The sequence below is a fragment of the Eschrichtius robustus genome, chromosome 18, assembly GCF_028021215.1.
Source record: "Eschrichtius robustus isolate mEscRob2 chromosome 18, mEscRob2.pri, whole genome shotgun sequence".
NCBI lineage: Eukaryota > Metazoa > Chordata > Mammalia > Artiodactyla > Eschrichtiidae > Eschrichtius > Eschrichtius robustus.
In genome coordinates, this window is record NC_090841.1 from 12737610 (window position 1) to 12754149 (window position 16540).

At 41.4% G+C, this 16540-nt stretch overlaps 1 protein-coding gene across 1 annotated transcript in view; it reads right to left on the minus strand.

Moving 5' to 3' along the window:
- Positions 1-5744: 5744 nt before the first annotated feature.
- Positions 5745-16540, minus strand: part of SOHLH2 (spermatogenesis and oogenesis specific basic helix-loop-helix 2) — a 37908-nt gene continuing 27112 nt past the window's right edge. Inside the window, exons 7-11 of the mRNA XM_068526492.1 lie at positions 13554-13701; positions 13288-13379; positions 12181-12302; positions 8221-8477; positions 5745-6778 (exon numbers count right to left, since the gene is read on the minus strand). Coding sequence (XP_068382593.1) covers positions 6758-6778; positions 8221-8477; positions 12181-12302; positions 13288-13379; positions 13554-13701 — 640 coding nt within the window. The 3' untranslated portion in view covers positions 5745-6757. The remainder of the gene's footprint in view (positions 6779-8220; positions 8478-12180; positions 12303-13287; positions 13380-13553; positions 13702-16540) is intronic.

A 16540-nucleotide genomic window follows, 5' to 3' on the forward strand; every position in this document is an offset into this window, starting at 1 on the left:
ATTTTACTGCATCCTTTGTTGTACGTTTTCCATTTTAGGGAGAATTGATAGCGAGACTAAGAATAAACACATTCTCTGCCAGTCAGATTCTGTGGCTAGGTTTTTAAAAAGGACCTGGCCAGCAATAACATTTATATTGAAACTCAGCTCTTGCTTCACAGGGTGAGGGCACTGATGGTCAAGAAAGGAATTCCCCTCCCCATATACAATTCTTCTCACATATCTGGAGAAAGCAGGGGAGTATCTGGAGCTGAGTAAATCCTGCAGTAGTTTCTCGGTTGCCTAAGATTAGGATTAACCCTTTAAAGTCTTTTTATGCCAAGACAATACGTTCATATTCAAATTTTTCAAAACTCTGTTTTTTGCTTCTAAAGAAAACAGATTACTTAATTGACATCTCTCCTCTTTCCCTTTCCCTTAACTCTATCAAAGGCTCAGAGGCATTTTTGTCCAGGTCCTGACTCACTAACCCAGTTGAAGAGTTTAACTTCTTGTTACACTGGAAAAAAAAGGAGTCTGGAGTGTCTCCTTTAGCAAGATATTTTAAATCATTATTTTACTAGTTACATGTCATAAAGGGTAGTTCACTAACAGTGCTCCAGTAGGAGACAAAAATCAATGCTTCAACCACCATGGCCTTCTTTCTTATGATAGTAAATAAAACTTAAAAATACTAAAGAAAACAAGTAATCCCACAGGGAAGTGAATCTGATGGGTTTCTCCACACTCTTAACTGAATGCTTTAAAAACAACAGATTCAGGGGTATTAGAATACCACAACATGAGAGAACTAGTATTAGTCCAAGGCAGTAGGGGAAAAAAACGAGTTTACTCTTGTTTCTGTGCACCTATCCTAACATACACATAAGCATGAGAGAGATTTTCTACTTCCCAATAGTTTCAACACTGAGATCCACTTTAGGTCTATGGGGAAAATAACCTGGAAGGAGTTTTCACAGTGTTTGCGAAGTTGACACCTTGTTATCGGGGGTTTAAAAATGGCGTGGAGTCTTGTAAGTCCTACGTCACAGAACTCTTTAAAATTTGGCTATTATTTTGAAGAACACAAGAAAATAGCCTGAGACAGGATACAGGAGGAGGAATTCAGTGTTTTAGAAAATACACCACTCCCAACACCCTCACATAGCCGATCTGGGGGAAAGAAGTGGAAAGGAATATCTGTCTGCAGAGACGGTTTAGCAGACTCCGTTTCAGAAGAAGTTTGTGCACTTTAGAAGCCTATTTCCCAGCCGTACTCAAGCCCACCTAGTTTACAATCTGACTTCTAGAAATGTTTGCTTTGAGCAAAAATGAAAAATACTTTTTTCTAGGGTCAGATGAGTAAAATTCAGCAGCATCCAGCATACTACGTAATGTAATTTTGTGCGTGTGTGTTTGCATCTTCCTGTTTTCTTGTTTTCAGAAAGGATATTATTCTGGGATGTAAAATCCACCTGGAAAAATAGAGAGATAAGGGGTTTCTCTGTCTTCCATAGGGGTGTCATGTTTCCATGGTGATGAAAGCAGCTCTTGATACCTGATTAACCAAGGTGATCCCTGGACTTCCTGCTTCCTCATTCAGTGTAATAGGGAGACAGGCAAAGGGAAAGGGGCAAACAACAGCAGGCTAGAAAGTCAGAAAGAAAAGCGTGGGAGGCTTAGGTTTGGTCTGAGGAATTCTGTGATGATAGGTCAATGCCAAGTATTCAGAGAAATGACATATTTTCTGTAGTTTGTTATATTGCAAAAGTGGCTTTCTGCTTTTAACAACCCCTGTAATTTTACAAACATGAAAATTTAATAAACGTGAGAAAGCAACTCCCTTCATACAAGTTTTTACTGCCATATAGACAAAAGAAAGTGAGTGAAACAGACCTCATTTTCACGGTTTTCACTCTTTTCAGTTATTCCTGCTGAAAACTCCCTGGGTCCTTTCCCACCTTTGAATTTCCCCACAGCTATACTCTGGGTATGGAGTGTTTTTACCTAATCATCTAACTTACCAAAGCAGTTTCTGAAGCTCACCTCCTCAGCAAAACCTTTCTCCGTCACCCAGTGGGGCAGCAATGATCCTCTCCTGTGACCTGTGGAGACTTGGGAGGATGTGCTCCCCCTGCTTCATCTCCTGACATCCGCTCTCAACATACACGTGATTAGCATGCTACGAGTCTAACAGTGGCTCCAAAACCTGGCTGCACATCAGAATCACTCTATGCAGATTACTGGGCCCCATTCTAGAATGATAGAATCAGAATCTCTCTGAGACAGGCACTCCCAAATGCATGGTTTTCATAAATCTACAAGGGCTTCAGGTTTGGAAGTCAATGACGTATGGTTTTAGTTTGCATCTATTCTGTTTTCGTGTCTCCTCTGGATATCTGCATCCATTTATATGCACAGGATAATCAGATGCCTGCAACACCTCAGGCAGTGTTTGTTAAAATGTGGATTCCCAGGTACCAGCTCAACCAAACCTACCCATCTGACCCTGTGGGGCATGGCCTGGGAATGTGCATTTTAACGTGCTGCCACTCTCCATCCCCCAAGCGATTCTCTTTGTAGGGGACAAACTGGAATACCTATACGGACCAGGCAAGTCATTTCAATGAAGGAGGCAAGCTGGGTGGGATGTGACCAGAGGGAACCTGACACCCCATACATAGGGCCAGGTATGACTTACCTGAGTAATGCGTTGCTGTTTTGCCAAAGTAGAAATAGAGCCAGTATTGCTGATGTTTTGAATTTTTCAGAAGCTAGAAATTCAGAGAAATTTAATTTCTCACAGGGTTGGGGAGAGGGGGAATTGGATGAAGGTGGTTTCCAAAGGTACAAACTTCTGGTTATAATTATACTACTAGGGATATAATGCACAGCATGATTAGTATAATTAACCCTGCTGTATGTTATATATGAAAGTTGTTAAAAGAGCAAATCCTAAGAGTTGTCATCACAAGGAAGAATATTTTTTCTTTGATTTTGTATCTGTCTGAGTTGATGAGCATTCACTGAACTTCCTGTGGTCATCGTTCCATGACGTACGTAAGTCAAGTCATGACGCGGCACACCTTAAACCTATACAGTGCCGTATGTCAATTATACCTCAATAACGCTGGAAGGAAAAATAAATTTTAAAAAAACAACAGTAAACAAACACAGGTGCCATGGGCAAGTTGTACCCTCTGCCTTAGAGGGCTCTACCCACATGTCTCAAATCTCTTGTGACTTGCAGTGTCACGTGACATTGGGGGCCTGACCCAGGGACTTCTTATGATGAACTGCAGGGTCAGAAGGCCCTTGTGGATCATCTCACCATTTAATGACTGAATCCCCCACTTCAACATTCCCCTGCCCCTGGCTGATGACGCCCTAAACTGCGTCATCTCTCACCTAGAGCCCCCGCCTGTGCTGCACGGACCCGTGTGTATCCTAGCTGCTTCCACTAGGCTACCCCCCACGCACCCAATGCAGCACATTCCCAGGTGAAACTGTCATCATCCAGCGCCATCCCTCCAAATGCTCTTTTCCTTGTGCTCCCCCAGTGAGCGTCGATATGATCTGTCCAGCAACCGAAGCCAGAAACCCGGGTGTCATCCTTACTACTTTGCCCTTATTCACCACCCCTGTATCGGATCATCTACCTACTCTTGCTAATTCTGCCCCCTTAATATCGACCAGATTTGCCTCTTCTCTTCATCCCCACAGCCAATGACGTATTTCAGGCCATCTCTTGTCTGAATTACTGGAACGGCCACTCCCTTCCCCCGAGGTGCTTTAAGCCCCCTTTGATTCATTCTGCCTTTAACTCACCAAAGCCAGAGTGCTCATCCTAAAATGCATATCTGATGATGTCAATACCATGACAGCAACGAAAGAACTGTTTAAAGTTCAAAGAGGGCAGCGTCATGTGGCCCTTGCCTGTCTCTCTCTGCTCCCGCCTACCTCTCTGCTCCATTCCTCCTCCATCCCACACCTGAACTCTCTGCACAGCCACGTGGAATTACCTTCACTTCTCCAAACGTGTTATGCTGTCCTTTCCTTCGTTCCTTTGCAAATACAGTTCTTTCTGCCTGAAAACTTATCTCCCTAACCAGACCCCAAATCTCTACCTCTTGGCTTAGTTTATGCCTACTGGTCCTTAAAATCTCAGCTTAATCATTGTTGTAATTGTGGTGGTGATGATGATATGATGATGATAATGATAATAACGTGTATTAAATGCTTCCTATGCGCCAGACACTGTTCTAAGAGCTTTCACATATATTATCTCATTTAATCTTCACAACAACCTTAAGAGGCAGGTACTGTTACCACCAGTTTCAGAAATGAGGATAGCGCAGACGTCACTACCCCTAAAACCTCCCATGAATCCCCAGAATGGTGTGGGTGTTGCTTTTTAGTACTTCATATTCTCCCCCCGCATAGCACTCACCAAACTCTACTGCAGTTCCAGCCTACCTGTCTCTCCCAGTAAACTTTAAGCTCCTAGACAAAAAAAGTAAAAAAGACGATGTCATACATACAGTTGTTTTCCCAGCATTTAAGACAATGCCTGCCAAATAAATAGTTACTGAACAAATTAATAAATAACTGAATGATTTTGAGGTGTTCAACATTTGCATGTTCCCCACTGAACACACAACAGTTTGTTTATAAACAAACACTACCAATTACTGCCATTTCTGCTATGCTGGGAGACCATACAACTCATATATTAGAAAAGTATGGTGAGGGGTAGGAAATAAGTGTAAACAGAGTAGTGATACACTCTCAACAAAAACTATAGTGATGGATGGCCAAATATCCACTTCCACTCTTCCTTCCCTCTTGACTTCAAATGGGTCCCTAAGTGCTTGACCACATCTCCCTCTTTCCTTTCTCATAATCATCACCCATGTTCAGACGCCTCCTTCCTCTTGGCTCCTCATTCCCCCAGGTACCCATCCAAGCACGTGTACATCCTTCCAGCCAGCCAGCAAGATGGCTGACAATGAGGGTCTAGAAACAAATAAGGCCAAGTCCCTCTCCCTCAAGGATATGTCTCACAATTTGCCTAAGCCACAGAAAGGGCTCAATAAATATTTGCTTCTGCCCCTGCTCCCTGTTTGGATAGGGACAGGGAGTGCTATAACCACCCGTGTGAAACCTGCAAGCCGCCAACTTTTCTAGACAAACTCTTTGCACCTTTTCGTTGTGAAAACAACACTGCAACTGTCTCATGACTGGTCAACCTGATTTTACAAAGGAAAAGTGTGTTCTTCTTTACAGGCTGAGGCCCAACTAACCTTTCCTCCCCGGCTGAGAGTTGAACTTACTTGGAAGAGCATAATTTATTAAGAATAAAATTCTGGTATTAAAAATGAATTTGGACATTTGCATGAAGTTCAGGATCATGGGAACCAGTGTTGAAAAAAAAGACGGATCTGGTAGTCTCCTCTTCATGTTGAAAGGAAAAAGGGGATTGATAACAGCAGGTAGACAGGATTTGTGGGTCACCTCTCTAGGTAGAATTCCCAGCCACAGGCTGTGTCTCACGGTCCACGTGTGAATTTAGGAAAACGCTGATGCAAAGAAAAAGTCCCAGTAGAAATTAAGACCAGCTGTGAACCTATGATGTCATCCTAGTGCTCAAAATACCTCACCGGGTTCTCCTACAATGTCAAAGCCATTACTACCCCCAAAGGCAAGAGTCGAGCACACATTTATAATAATAAGCATAGAACCTTAGTTGGAAACTTCTAGTTCCTTTATCAAGTTTATCAAACATCTACAAATTCCATCACCATGCCATCCTCAAAGAAAAGTTATACAATTTAACATGAAAATTAGGCTATGCCAAAAGTAATTTTCCAACTTCTCAAAAATCTAGTAAAATTAAAGTCCCTACACAGTACTACTAAAAGAGGGAACACATATTTATTAAACAGAACAAAAATGGGTTACCGTTTTGAGGGTCAGAACTGAATATTTTCTTTAACAATAATACTTATATTATGCATAAGAACATTTTAGTGAAATATAAAACAAACATTTTTCTCCCCTTATTTTCAACAATCTTTTCTGATACCCATAGGGAGAAGGAGATGAAAAACAAAGAAAGACCTGCTAGCCTGTAACTAAAGATCCAGAAAGAAAAATTTACCTATTAGCTGTCATTTCACTCCAGGGACGGTGAAATGCAAAAACAAACATGTCAATTTATTCATTAGTAGTCAAGTGAGGAGGTAAACACCTCTCTTGAACTATGGTATCTGAGTTTGAATAGTGAATAACGAAGGAAGCTCTCTAAAATGTCAAATCTGGAAAAGATACCACCTAGAAATAAGTGACAGTAATTCACAGTGATACTAAAAATAAGAATCAAGTTGCAATATCTGTACTTAGTGACACCAATGCACTTTACCCAGTCTACGTGGATCTTCTTTATCGTGTACCTTTTGCATAAATTGTGGAATATTTTTTGAGGAAAAAAAAAAAAAAAAGAGTCTAGGTCACCTAGGCCGTTTGTTCTTGTAGCACCTGGGATGTGGGAGATCCAAGTATGTGTGAAGATAAGTAAAAACCTATGGCTAGCACTTTTGCTGCCTGTCTTTCTGACTGCAGAAGCTTTTAGCACATTTATCAGAAGCCATACAATGCAAACCCTTTTGATATTAGGTCTCTGGGTGTAGCTTTCAAGATCATTCTTTGTTCCATTCTTCCCGTACTGTCAAACGGCACCCAATAGGTGGTCTAGAGTGTGAATTTCAAACATGTGCTATTAATACGCCCAAAACTGTTGCTGCAAAGGTGAAAAAAAAAAACCACATTAATTGAATCCTGGCCTGTTCTCACTCATAATGTCACAAATACAATACATCTTCTATGTCCTCAAGCAATAGGAAATAATTTGTAAAACCATGAACTCTTCAGGTGAATACACTACAGGTTTTAAAATAGGTATTATTCATAGTTACTAAAAGTAATTATATATTGTTGTAACAATTCTCCAAAAAAACTACATACAGTAAGTGTAGGTCACAATTAAAAAAATAATATTGCAATCTTTTTTTTTTTCATTTACTCTGGTTTTCCTGCTGGTATACTAATGACCATTAGTAACAGTATTGTATCTGTAGATACTTCATATTTTAAAATTTCTTTCTAATGCTCTTTCAAACATTTTTCTCACAAATGTTTTTTGGGAAAGTCACTATTATTCCCACTTCATAGATGTCATATGGAAATAATGGTCCCTACCTCAATGACTGTGTCAAAGATTCATTAGATCACCCACATTAAGTACGTAGGGTATCTGGCACATTACTTATTGAGTGCTCAAAACATGGTAACTATTATTAATATGCAAAAGTATCAATAATTATATTAAGGCTATCAGAGTCCATTTTAATCAGGTCAGTCGAGTTCAGGTGTTCCTCTAGAATTGGACAATTCTTCCCAAACATGAAGATACCACTGTTTCTCTATGCTGATCCATCCGCCTGGAATGCTTTTCCCTTCCTCACTCCCAACTCCTAACCTCCCCACTGGGCTAATTCTTACTCTCTGGATCTCAGCTTACACAGTACTTCCTCCAGGGGTAAGCAGTCCCAATCCTCGCCCACATCTGTATTACCCTATAGACACGAGGGCCTCCTCCTGTGCGCTCCAATGCGCATCACGACTGTCTGCTTCTATGCCCGCTTCCCTGTGAGACTCAGACTTCATGAGGGCAGGGACTGTGGTCCATCTTTAGATACTACGTTCCCGGTGGTTAGCACAGTGCTAGAACACAGTGGGTGCTCTGTAAGTATCTGTGCCATGAGGGCACCTGGGATCTGAAATCGGCCTGGCTGGTGTTACAAGGACAGGCTGTCACAGAGCGTGAGTGGCCGGTGCCGGCCGAAGAGATAAGTCAGCAGCGAGCCACGGTGCCAGCGGAGGGTGCAGCTGCTGGGATGGGAGGCGGCATCGCAGAAAGTGGGGTTGGGCCGGGGGTGGGGGCGAGGAGGGGCTCTAGAGGAGATTAGGTTCCGCCTGGTCACTTCCAGTCATAGCAGCGGAGCCAAGTCTGGATCTGGAGAGAGCAGTGGGGCGGCACGGGGAGCCAGAGCCTGGGCTGACGCCCCCGGCGCCAGGCGATGAGGTTTCCAACCAGAGCATGAACAACAAAACGCAGGCCAGGGGCCCCTGCTGGCTGGGATGAAAGAGCCCAGCCTGACCCACAGACCCCAGAAGACTTACCAGACAGTTGGGGTGTGCGGCGCACGCCTGGCTCAACACAGAATTGCAGTGCTGAGGAAGAAACTTCGAGACTTTGGGCACAGCTGTTGGAAAATGCACCAAAATGTTGTGATTTGTTACGGCAGCGGCATCATAGGAAGGGACGACTTTAGAATAGTATCTGACAGCATGGAAGGAATTAAGAGAGAGAGCTGTGCTGGGGATTCGGGTTTCATACACAGCGCCAATAGTGTTCTCTGACGCAGAGCTCGACTGACCTTTAATAAAAAGAAAGCAAATATCCATCAGTAGATTCAAATCAGTAACCCTGAACTACTAGATTTGAAATACATTGTCCTCTATTTCATTTCCTCATGGTACAAACTTAGACTACTGCTATACTCAAATGCTGATGTAAAAACAAAGTGAACTTTCTGGTAGTGGCATTTAGTGCGATACACACACTATAAATTAGTGTTCACATGTCATTAAAAGACAGATTTTAGAGAAGCATCATATCTCTATGCCATTGTGTATGCGTGCGCATGTCTCGCCATCATAAAGACTGTGACCATCCCTATGAAGCAAGGGAGAATGTTGGAAAGAAGAACTCCATTCAGCCGCAAATAAAGTTTGGTCATTGATTTTCTATCAGTGAAGTGGGTTATATTGTTATACAGCTATATTCTGTACAGTAACTAGAAGGCAGAAAAAATTTTTTAATATATAATGAATGTTAACAATGTAATCTCAATATTGGGAATACCTTTTTTTTTTTTTTTTTTTTAATTTTTGGCCCCACTGTGTGGCTTGAGGGATCTCCCTGACCAGGGATCAAGCTCATGCCCCCTGCAGTGGAAGCACGGAGTCCAAACCACTGGACCGCCAGTGAATTCCCTGAACACCTATTTATTTTCTTCTGGATACTGACAGTAATAAAGGTAAAGGAACATAACTTTATGTCTACTTTAAATACAAATGTATCTGGAATATCTGTGAAAAATCATTTCGGCAAAAGTGTACAGAGATTTGTGGAAAAGGACAAGTAAAGGCAGCCTAATGAAGTCTCATGTTGACCGGTATCAGCACTTCTGGGTTACAGGTCAGATTTAGCACAGAAACCAGGGGACTTCAGGTGGCCATTTAACTTCTCCAGCTGTCAATTTACTGGCCTAGGTGGTGAAAGTGAAATCTGAAAGGCTTAACTGATTTCAACTGTTCCAGTCCTCTTTCAAAAACCATTTGGCAACATGCATGACCAGCTGTGCATGTGCTCACGTTCTCTAACTCACTCGTCACTCACTTCCAGGTATCCAGGCCAAGGAAAAGTCCAAAGTATAGAAAAAGCTATATATAGGGAAATATTTGCTATCATATTACGCATAAAATCACTCTCCCCACAAAACTGGAAACACTAAATGTAGCGACAGGAGGACGACTAAGAAAACTATTCTATAAATCGTTTGATAAACTACTAAAACCATTACAATGGTGCTGAGGGCTGCATAATACAAAATTCAAGTGTACAGGACACAATGTTAAGTAAAAAAGCCAGAGACAAAATTGGAGCTCCAATATGATTAATACTGTAGTGTTACCATAGAAAAATATATATAGAAAAAGACTTGAAGGGAATACGTTTAAAAATGAACACAGTTATTATCTTAGCTGGGTTTTAGTAAAGGACTAATACTGCTTTTCAAATGGAAAAATGTATATAAATAAAATCGAAGTAGGGGTTTTGACTCAGTGACCTTCAAGGTCTTATCCAGTCTGAACCTGACATAAGCCTATGGTCCTAGTGGATTTGTTTCTTCCCAAGAACAGTCATTTTAGGTGATGCAAAACCAAGAGATCCTGGGGCACAGGAAGGCCTGAACTCACTACCATCACAAGAGTGTTTCAGAGTTTCTGCAGGATATGAATAGTGAAAATGCAGAAGTAAGTACTGTGTGTACAAGAAGTAACACCGACAGGCATACACCTGTGGCCTGACCCCTATCTGATTTAATCTGGGCTGATTTAATCATTCTTTGTGACATTCAGCCATAGCTATTTTAAGTAGATTAACCATGGCTCATGGCTACTTTTTTTCTATTCGCCTTCCCTCTCCCCTAAGTCAGGAAAAAAGTCTAAATTGACGAATAAACACCCTGAGGTTGATTACATGAACAAGGAGGGCAATGTCCTATTTGGAGACCCTTTCTCTTTTGACTTTAGACACCATCCCCGGAAACCTCGTTTGTTCCCGTTGTTTCCACTATGTCCCCATAATGTGCATGGTACCTCGAAGACAGCACTTAAAATAACACACGAATCATATTTTGCTTTATGACCCTGTCTGCTGCTAATCTGCGAGCTCCCTAAGAACAAGAACTGCACCATGTCTGTCCTCGTGTCCCCATCTTTGAGGCAGAAACATTTAAGCTGAGAACTAAGTGATGACTGGGGGTGAGCCAGGCAGACCGTGGGAAAGGGGATTCCCAGCACAGGGAGGTGCTGACATGAGGCAGTGGAATCCCTTCGAGGAAACCAGTAGAAAGGTGACCTCAGACTCAGGCAGGGGGAGGAGATGGTAGGGCCTCTGGTAATCAGCACCTAACACGCAGGTTACATGCTCCATAACTTACCGGCTTCTCAGTGAAGAATAACCTTCGGGAATATGTACTAAAAGTCACAAACTGGCAGCTGTGTCCTTTTACCCTGGCTCTGCTTTTTTTCCATCTTCTTATTTGTACAAGCACATGGGCATGCCTAGACTTTATAATACAAATAACAAAAATGCCTCCCAGTGGGTAAACATTGAATATTCACAATGGAGTATTCATATAATGAATGTTTCTTGATCACCTACTGTGAGCTGGTCATTGTTCTAGGTACTAGAAATATAGCAATGAACAAAAGAGGCAAAAAAAAAAAAAATCCCTGTCCTTGTGGAGTTGATATTCTAGTGGCAGAAGACAGGCAATAAAAAAACAGGCAAGAAAAGAACATTAGAAGGAGAACAGTGCCATGAAGAAAAATACAGCAGAGAGAGTGGATAAGGAGCCCCACGTATCATGTGATGCTGGGAAGGAGTGTGCGGTTTTAACTGGGTGGTCGAGAAAGACTCACTGAGAAGGTGACAAGTAAGCAAAGACACGAAGGAGGTAAATCAATTAATACGTTAAATGCTCAGTACAGGCAGACCCTGTTTTACTGCACTTTGCAGACACTCTGTTTTTTACAAATTGAAGGTGTGTGGTAACCCTACATCAAGTAAGTCTATTGGTGCCGTTTTTTCCAACAGCATTTGCTCCCTTTATGTCTCTGTGTCACATGCTGGTAATTCCCACAATATCTTAAACCTTTTCATTATTAGCGTATTTGTTATGGTGATCTGTGATCAGTGATCTTTGATGTTACAACTACTACTTGCTGGAGGCTCAGATGATGGCTAGCATTTTAAAGCAATAACATATTTTAAAATTAAGGCATGTACACTAATATTTGAGACACATGCATTGCATACTTAATAGACTACGATAGAGTATAAACATAACTTTTATATGCACTGAGAAACCAAAAAACGTGTGACTCTATTGCAATATTCGCTTTATTGCAGTGGTCTGGAACAGGACTCACAATGTTTCTGAGGTCTGCCTGTACACTGCTAGCACTGAATTAATATGAATACTTCCCTCCCTTTAGATTCTATTCAATAATACACACAGTCATCAGTGTGCTCATCATGTATCATTCAGATGAGATTTCTGGTAATGAGAGTCAATTTTCAGCCCACTTTCTGGGGTAACACTATTTAAATGCCAGTGGTCAGCTCTGTCTTTCAAGCAGACAGCACCAAAGGACTCAGGGTGTAACCTTCCAGCTACGCTCCATCCCCTGGTTATGGCAGTGCCTGCACAGAAGGCCCAGGGTGAGCAGGACGCACACGCAGGCCCGTGCACACTACGGCCGCACAGGGCGGTGGGCGGAGCTCACCTCTCACAGCTGCATCCAAGGGAGCCCCGGAGGCAGGAACAGAGTACACGTTCAAGCGCTTATTAGCCAGGAATCTGATCCCTCTCACAGGTGAGTAAGTGCTTGTCAACACACTGTTTTCTCTTAAAAAAAACAAAACATTCTTTAGGCATTTCTCAAGGAAGATGATATGAACATTGCTGAGTTGAACTGCTCTTCTTACATTCAAGTTCTAAAAAGCACAGACAGAGCCTAAGCTCTGGATTAAATATAAGAACAAACTGTAGAAGAGGACTCATGATGGTTCTTTAGGATATGGAGGAACGGTTTACTTTTCCTTTAGAGTTTTCTTGGTGTACACATTCTAATCAATTTAAATAAGGAAGCATTCATTTGGCACATCACCTGTTATACCAGAAATGTCTTTAAGGACTCCCACCTGAAAATGGGGCTGGACTGCCCTGGTGACAGAGGAATGCTAGAATCTATCCCGTCCTGACTGCATTGTCAATCACCACAGGCACTACTCGTAAAGCCCCATTTTAAGAAACAACAAAAGAAGAAAGAGTGAGTCAAATGATGAAAGGATCATGGGCCTGAGAATATTACATATTTTACCACTGTAATTAAATGATACACATCAGCAATGGGAAAAGTTTACTGATTCTTTTTTTTTTAATAGATCGTTATTGGAGTATAATTGCTTCACAATACTGTGTTAGTTTCTGTTGTACAACAAAGCGAATCAGCCATATGCATACACATGTCCCAATATCCCCTCCCTCTTGAGCCTCCCTCCCACCCTCCCTATCCCACCCCTCTAGGTCATCGCAAAGCACCGAGCTGATCTCCCTGTGCTATGCTGCTGCTTCCCACCAGCCAACTATTTTACATTCGGTAGTGTATATACATCAGTGCTACTCTCACTTTGCCCCAGCTCCGCCCTCCCAGCCCACGTCATCAAGTCCATTCTCTATGTCTACCTCTTTATTCCTGCCCTGCAACTAGGTTCATCAGTCCCATTTAGTTCTCATTATGGGTGGGTTCAGTGCCTGTCTCATTTCTAGCATTAGTACCAGAGGAAAATAACAAGGCGACCTCAGATTCACAAGATTCAGATGATCATACCTTTGTGCCATAAACATGCCAGGGGCGGATAGCTGGATGGGCATTTGTTGTTTCTTACAAAACCTCCTATTGCTCTGAAGTACTTCTGTAATCTAAGAAATGAAGAAAGAGAGAGATTGAGATCTACTTAGATAGCTATAGCTATAGATTTTTTTCAAATATACACACACACACACATTTCTAACTATAAAAAATAAAAGAAATAAAACTGGAGCATTAAAGCACTGTCTGCGAGGATAAAATTCAAGGGCTTGAGAGTTGACTACCTGGCCCATGATGGCTGGAGGGATTTTCTCCCGGACATACTTCACGTAGTCAACTGTTGCCTCGAGAATCGAAGCTGCATCATTCTTTCTCCCCTTCACATACGGCAACAGGGTACGCAGCTGCTCACAGCAATACTTGATTCGTTCTCTGAGCAGAGAAGTGTAATAAATAAGGAATAATTAGTCTGTTTTCTTCCTTGTACACAAGGACAACCAATCCCTCTTTCTGGGTTTGTTTATAAAGGAACCGGCCCCTGCCTTTGTAGTCTCCGTTTTAGAGGAGGGCCACGTCCCCACGAGCCAGCAGTCTCCACAGCCCCTGGAATCACAGCTTTCTGGGGCACGGCTCACACTGCTGCCGAGTACAGCGTCTGTGCCGATGGCAGCCCAGCGCACTCGTCCCCGTGAGTGTGCAGGATGCCCAGACACTGAGGACACCAGAGAACACCCCTGCTGCCTATGGAGACCTACAGGCACGCAGCCCTCAGAGGAGACGATCACACAGCACACACATAAATCCTTCTGTGATTCACACTAGAAGCCTGGAAGGCAAAGAGTCCTCATGATATTCATGTCACTCGGACCTGGACCACGTTTCCAACAATACACAGTTAGCATCTTAGAATACATGGGCTTTACCTGTGTTCTGAGCCAAAGGAAAATCAGAAGCCTGCTTCCTTTACATGAGGTAGGTAGACGGACAGAACAAATAAACCAATATGCAAATGAGAACGTCATCCAGGCTCATATCAGAAAGAAACTAACCTAAGTCTTTCACAGTTCTGAAGGGAAATACATAGGAAATGTAACTCTAAACTGATCTCAGCCTTTGTGACCTTCAGTTATCCGTGTGTTCAGTTAATAAGCATTCTTAAGCATGTTTTGCACTGAATACTGCCTTGACATGTACGGGATCAAAGGGTGGCTCTGCCCATTACTAGCTGGGACCTCTGGCAAGTTACTAAACCTCTCTGAACCTTAGAATGACAAAAATAAATGGATTTTTAAAAATCCACTTTGTCACATAGCCAGTGAATAACTCAAATATTCCAGATCAGTGGTTGGTATTTTAATTGGGCTTTGAGGAGCTTTGGGGGTTCTGTGTAGATGTCTCAGGCATCACTCTGTAAAAGGGATGGAAGAGTCAACAATTTGACATGTGTATGATGGGCTCTGAAACTTCATATACCCTTCCACATGATACTTTCACTTACAAGGATCTCAAACACAGAACAAACTTTCTGTAAAATGACATCCATTAGTCTATCAGTAAAACAGGAAAAACAATTTAAACACACAAAATAAGTGGATGCTTAAGTAAGCTCAGTAGAATATTATCTGGCAGTGGAAATATGTTATAAAGCTTACTGGGGAAAAAATAGGGTATTTCTATAGGAGACAAGTATAAGATATACGACAGCATATAAAATATGATCATAGCCATGAAGGAAAAAATAAGGCAAAAAACAAGACAAAGCAAAAGTGTCAAGTAATCATTATTTCTGGATAGTTGGGCTATAGAAAATATTATTTCTTCCTTTAATTTTCTACATTTTCCAAATATCTTTGTGGGGAAAGCGAAAACATTCTCCTATGCTTTCTTCTAGAACTGTAGTGTTCAGTACAGTAGCCATAAGCCACATGAGTCTATTTAAATATAAATTAATTAAAAATTAAACAAAAATTTGAATTCATTTCCTAAGTCGCAATACCCACATTTCAAATACTCAATAATATGACTAGCAGCTACCTTACTGGACAGCAGATATAGGCCATTTCTAACACTGCAGAAAGTTCTACTGAACAGTTCTATTCTAGAAGCTTTATAGTTTTAGCTTTATACGATAGCCCTGTCTATACTTCATGTTGAATTAATTTTTATATGGTGTGAGGAAGGGGTCAAGTTTCATTGTTTTTTCATATGGATATCCTGTTGTTCCAGCACCATTTATAGAAAAGACTTTTGTTTCCCAAGTTGTTTGCCCTGGTGGTTTGCTGAGAATCAAGTGACCATAATGTGTGGGCTATTGTGTTTTATTATCTATTGGCCAATCTTCATGTTAGTAAAATGCTGATTAATGTAGCTGTATGCTAAGTCTTGAAGTCAGATAGCTTAAGTGCTCCAACTTCGCTGTATTTTTTCAGGATTGCTTTATTCTAAGTCCTTTTATATTCACAGTCCTTTCCACACAGTTTTGAATTAGACTGTCAATTTTTACCCAAAAGAGTCTATTTGAATTATTATTTAGATTTAAATAAAGTTATATTTCAATTTAGCGAGAGCTGACATTTTTATTTTTTTTAAGTAAATTTATTTATTTTATTTATTTTTTGGCTGCGTTGGGTCTTTGCTGCACACAGGCTTTCTCTAGTTTCGGCAAGTGGGGGCTACTCTTTGTTGCCATGCACGTGCTTCTCATTGCGGTGGCTTCTCTTGTTGCGGAGCATGGGCTCTAGGCGTGAGGGCTCAGTAGTTGTGGCTCGCAGGCTCTACAACACAGGCTCAGTAGTTGTGGTGCACGGGCTTAGTTGCTCCACGGCATGCAGGATCTCCCCGGACCAGGGATCAAACCTGTCCCATGCATCGGCAGGCAGATTCTTAACCACTGCGCCACCAGGGAATTCCTAAGAACTGACATCTTAACAATATAAATCTTTTAATTCATAATTATGTATAATGCATGATTTAGTTTTTCTTTAGTTTATCACTGCAATATTTTGAGTGACCACTGCACAGATATTATGTCTTTTATATATTTTTGTTCCTAAGTACTCTAAGGCTTTTTAACTCTATTTTCAATATAATTATTATTTTTCATTTTCCAAATGTTCACTGCTAATATAGAAAAATACAATTGATTTTTGTACACTGACCTTATATCCTATGACCTTGCTATATTCATCTTTTGATTCTAGTAGTTATTTTGTAGGTATCTTAGGACTTTATACATAAACAATCATGTCATCTATAAGTAAGAGAGTTTTGT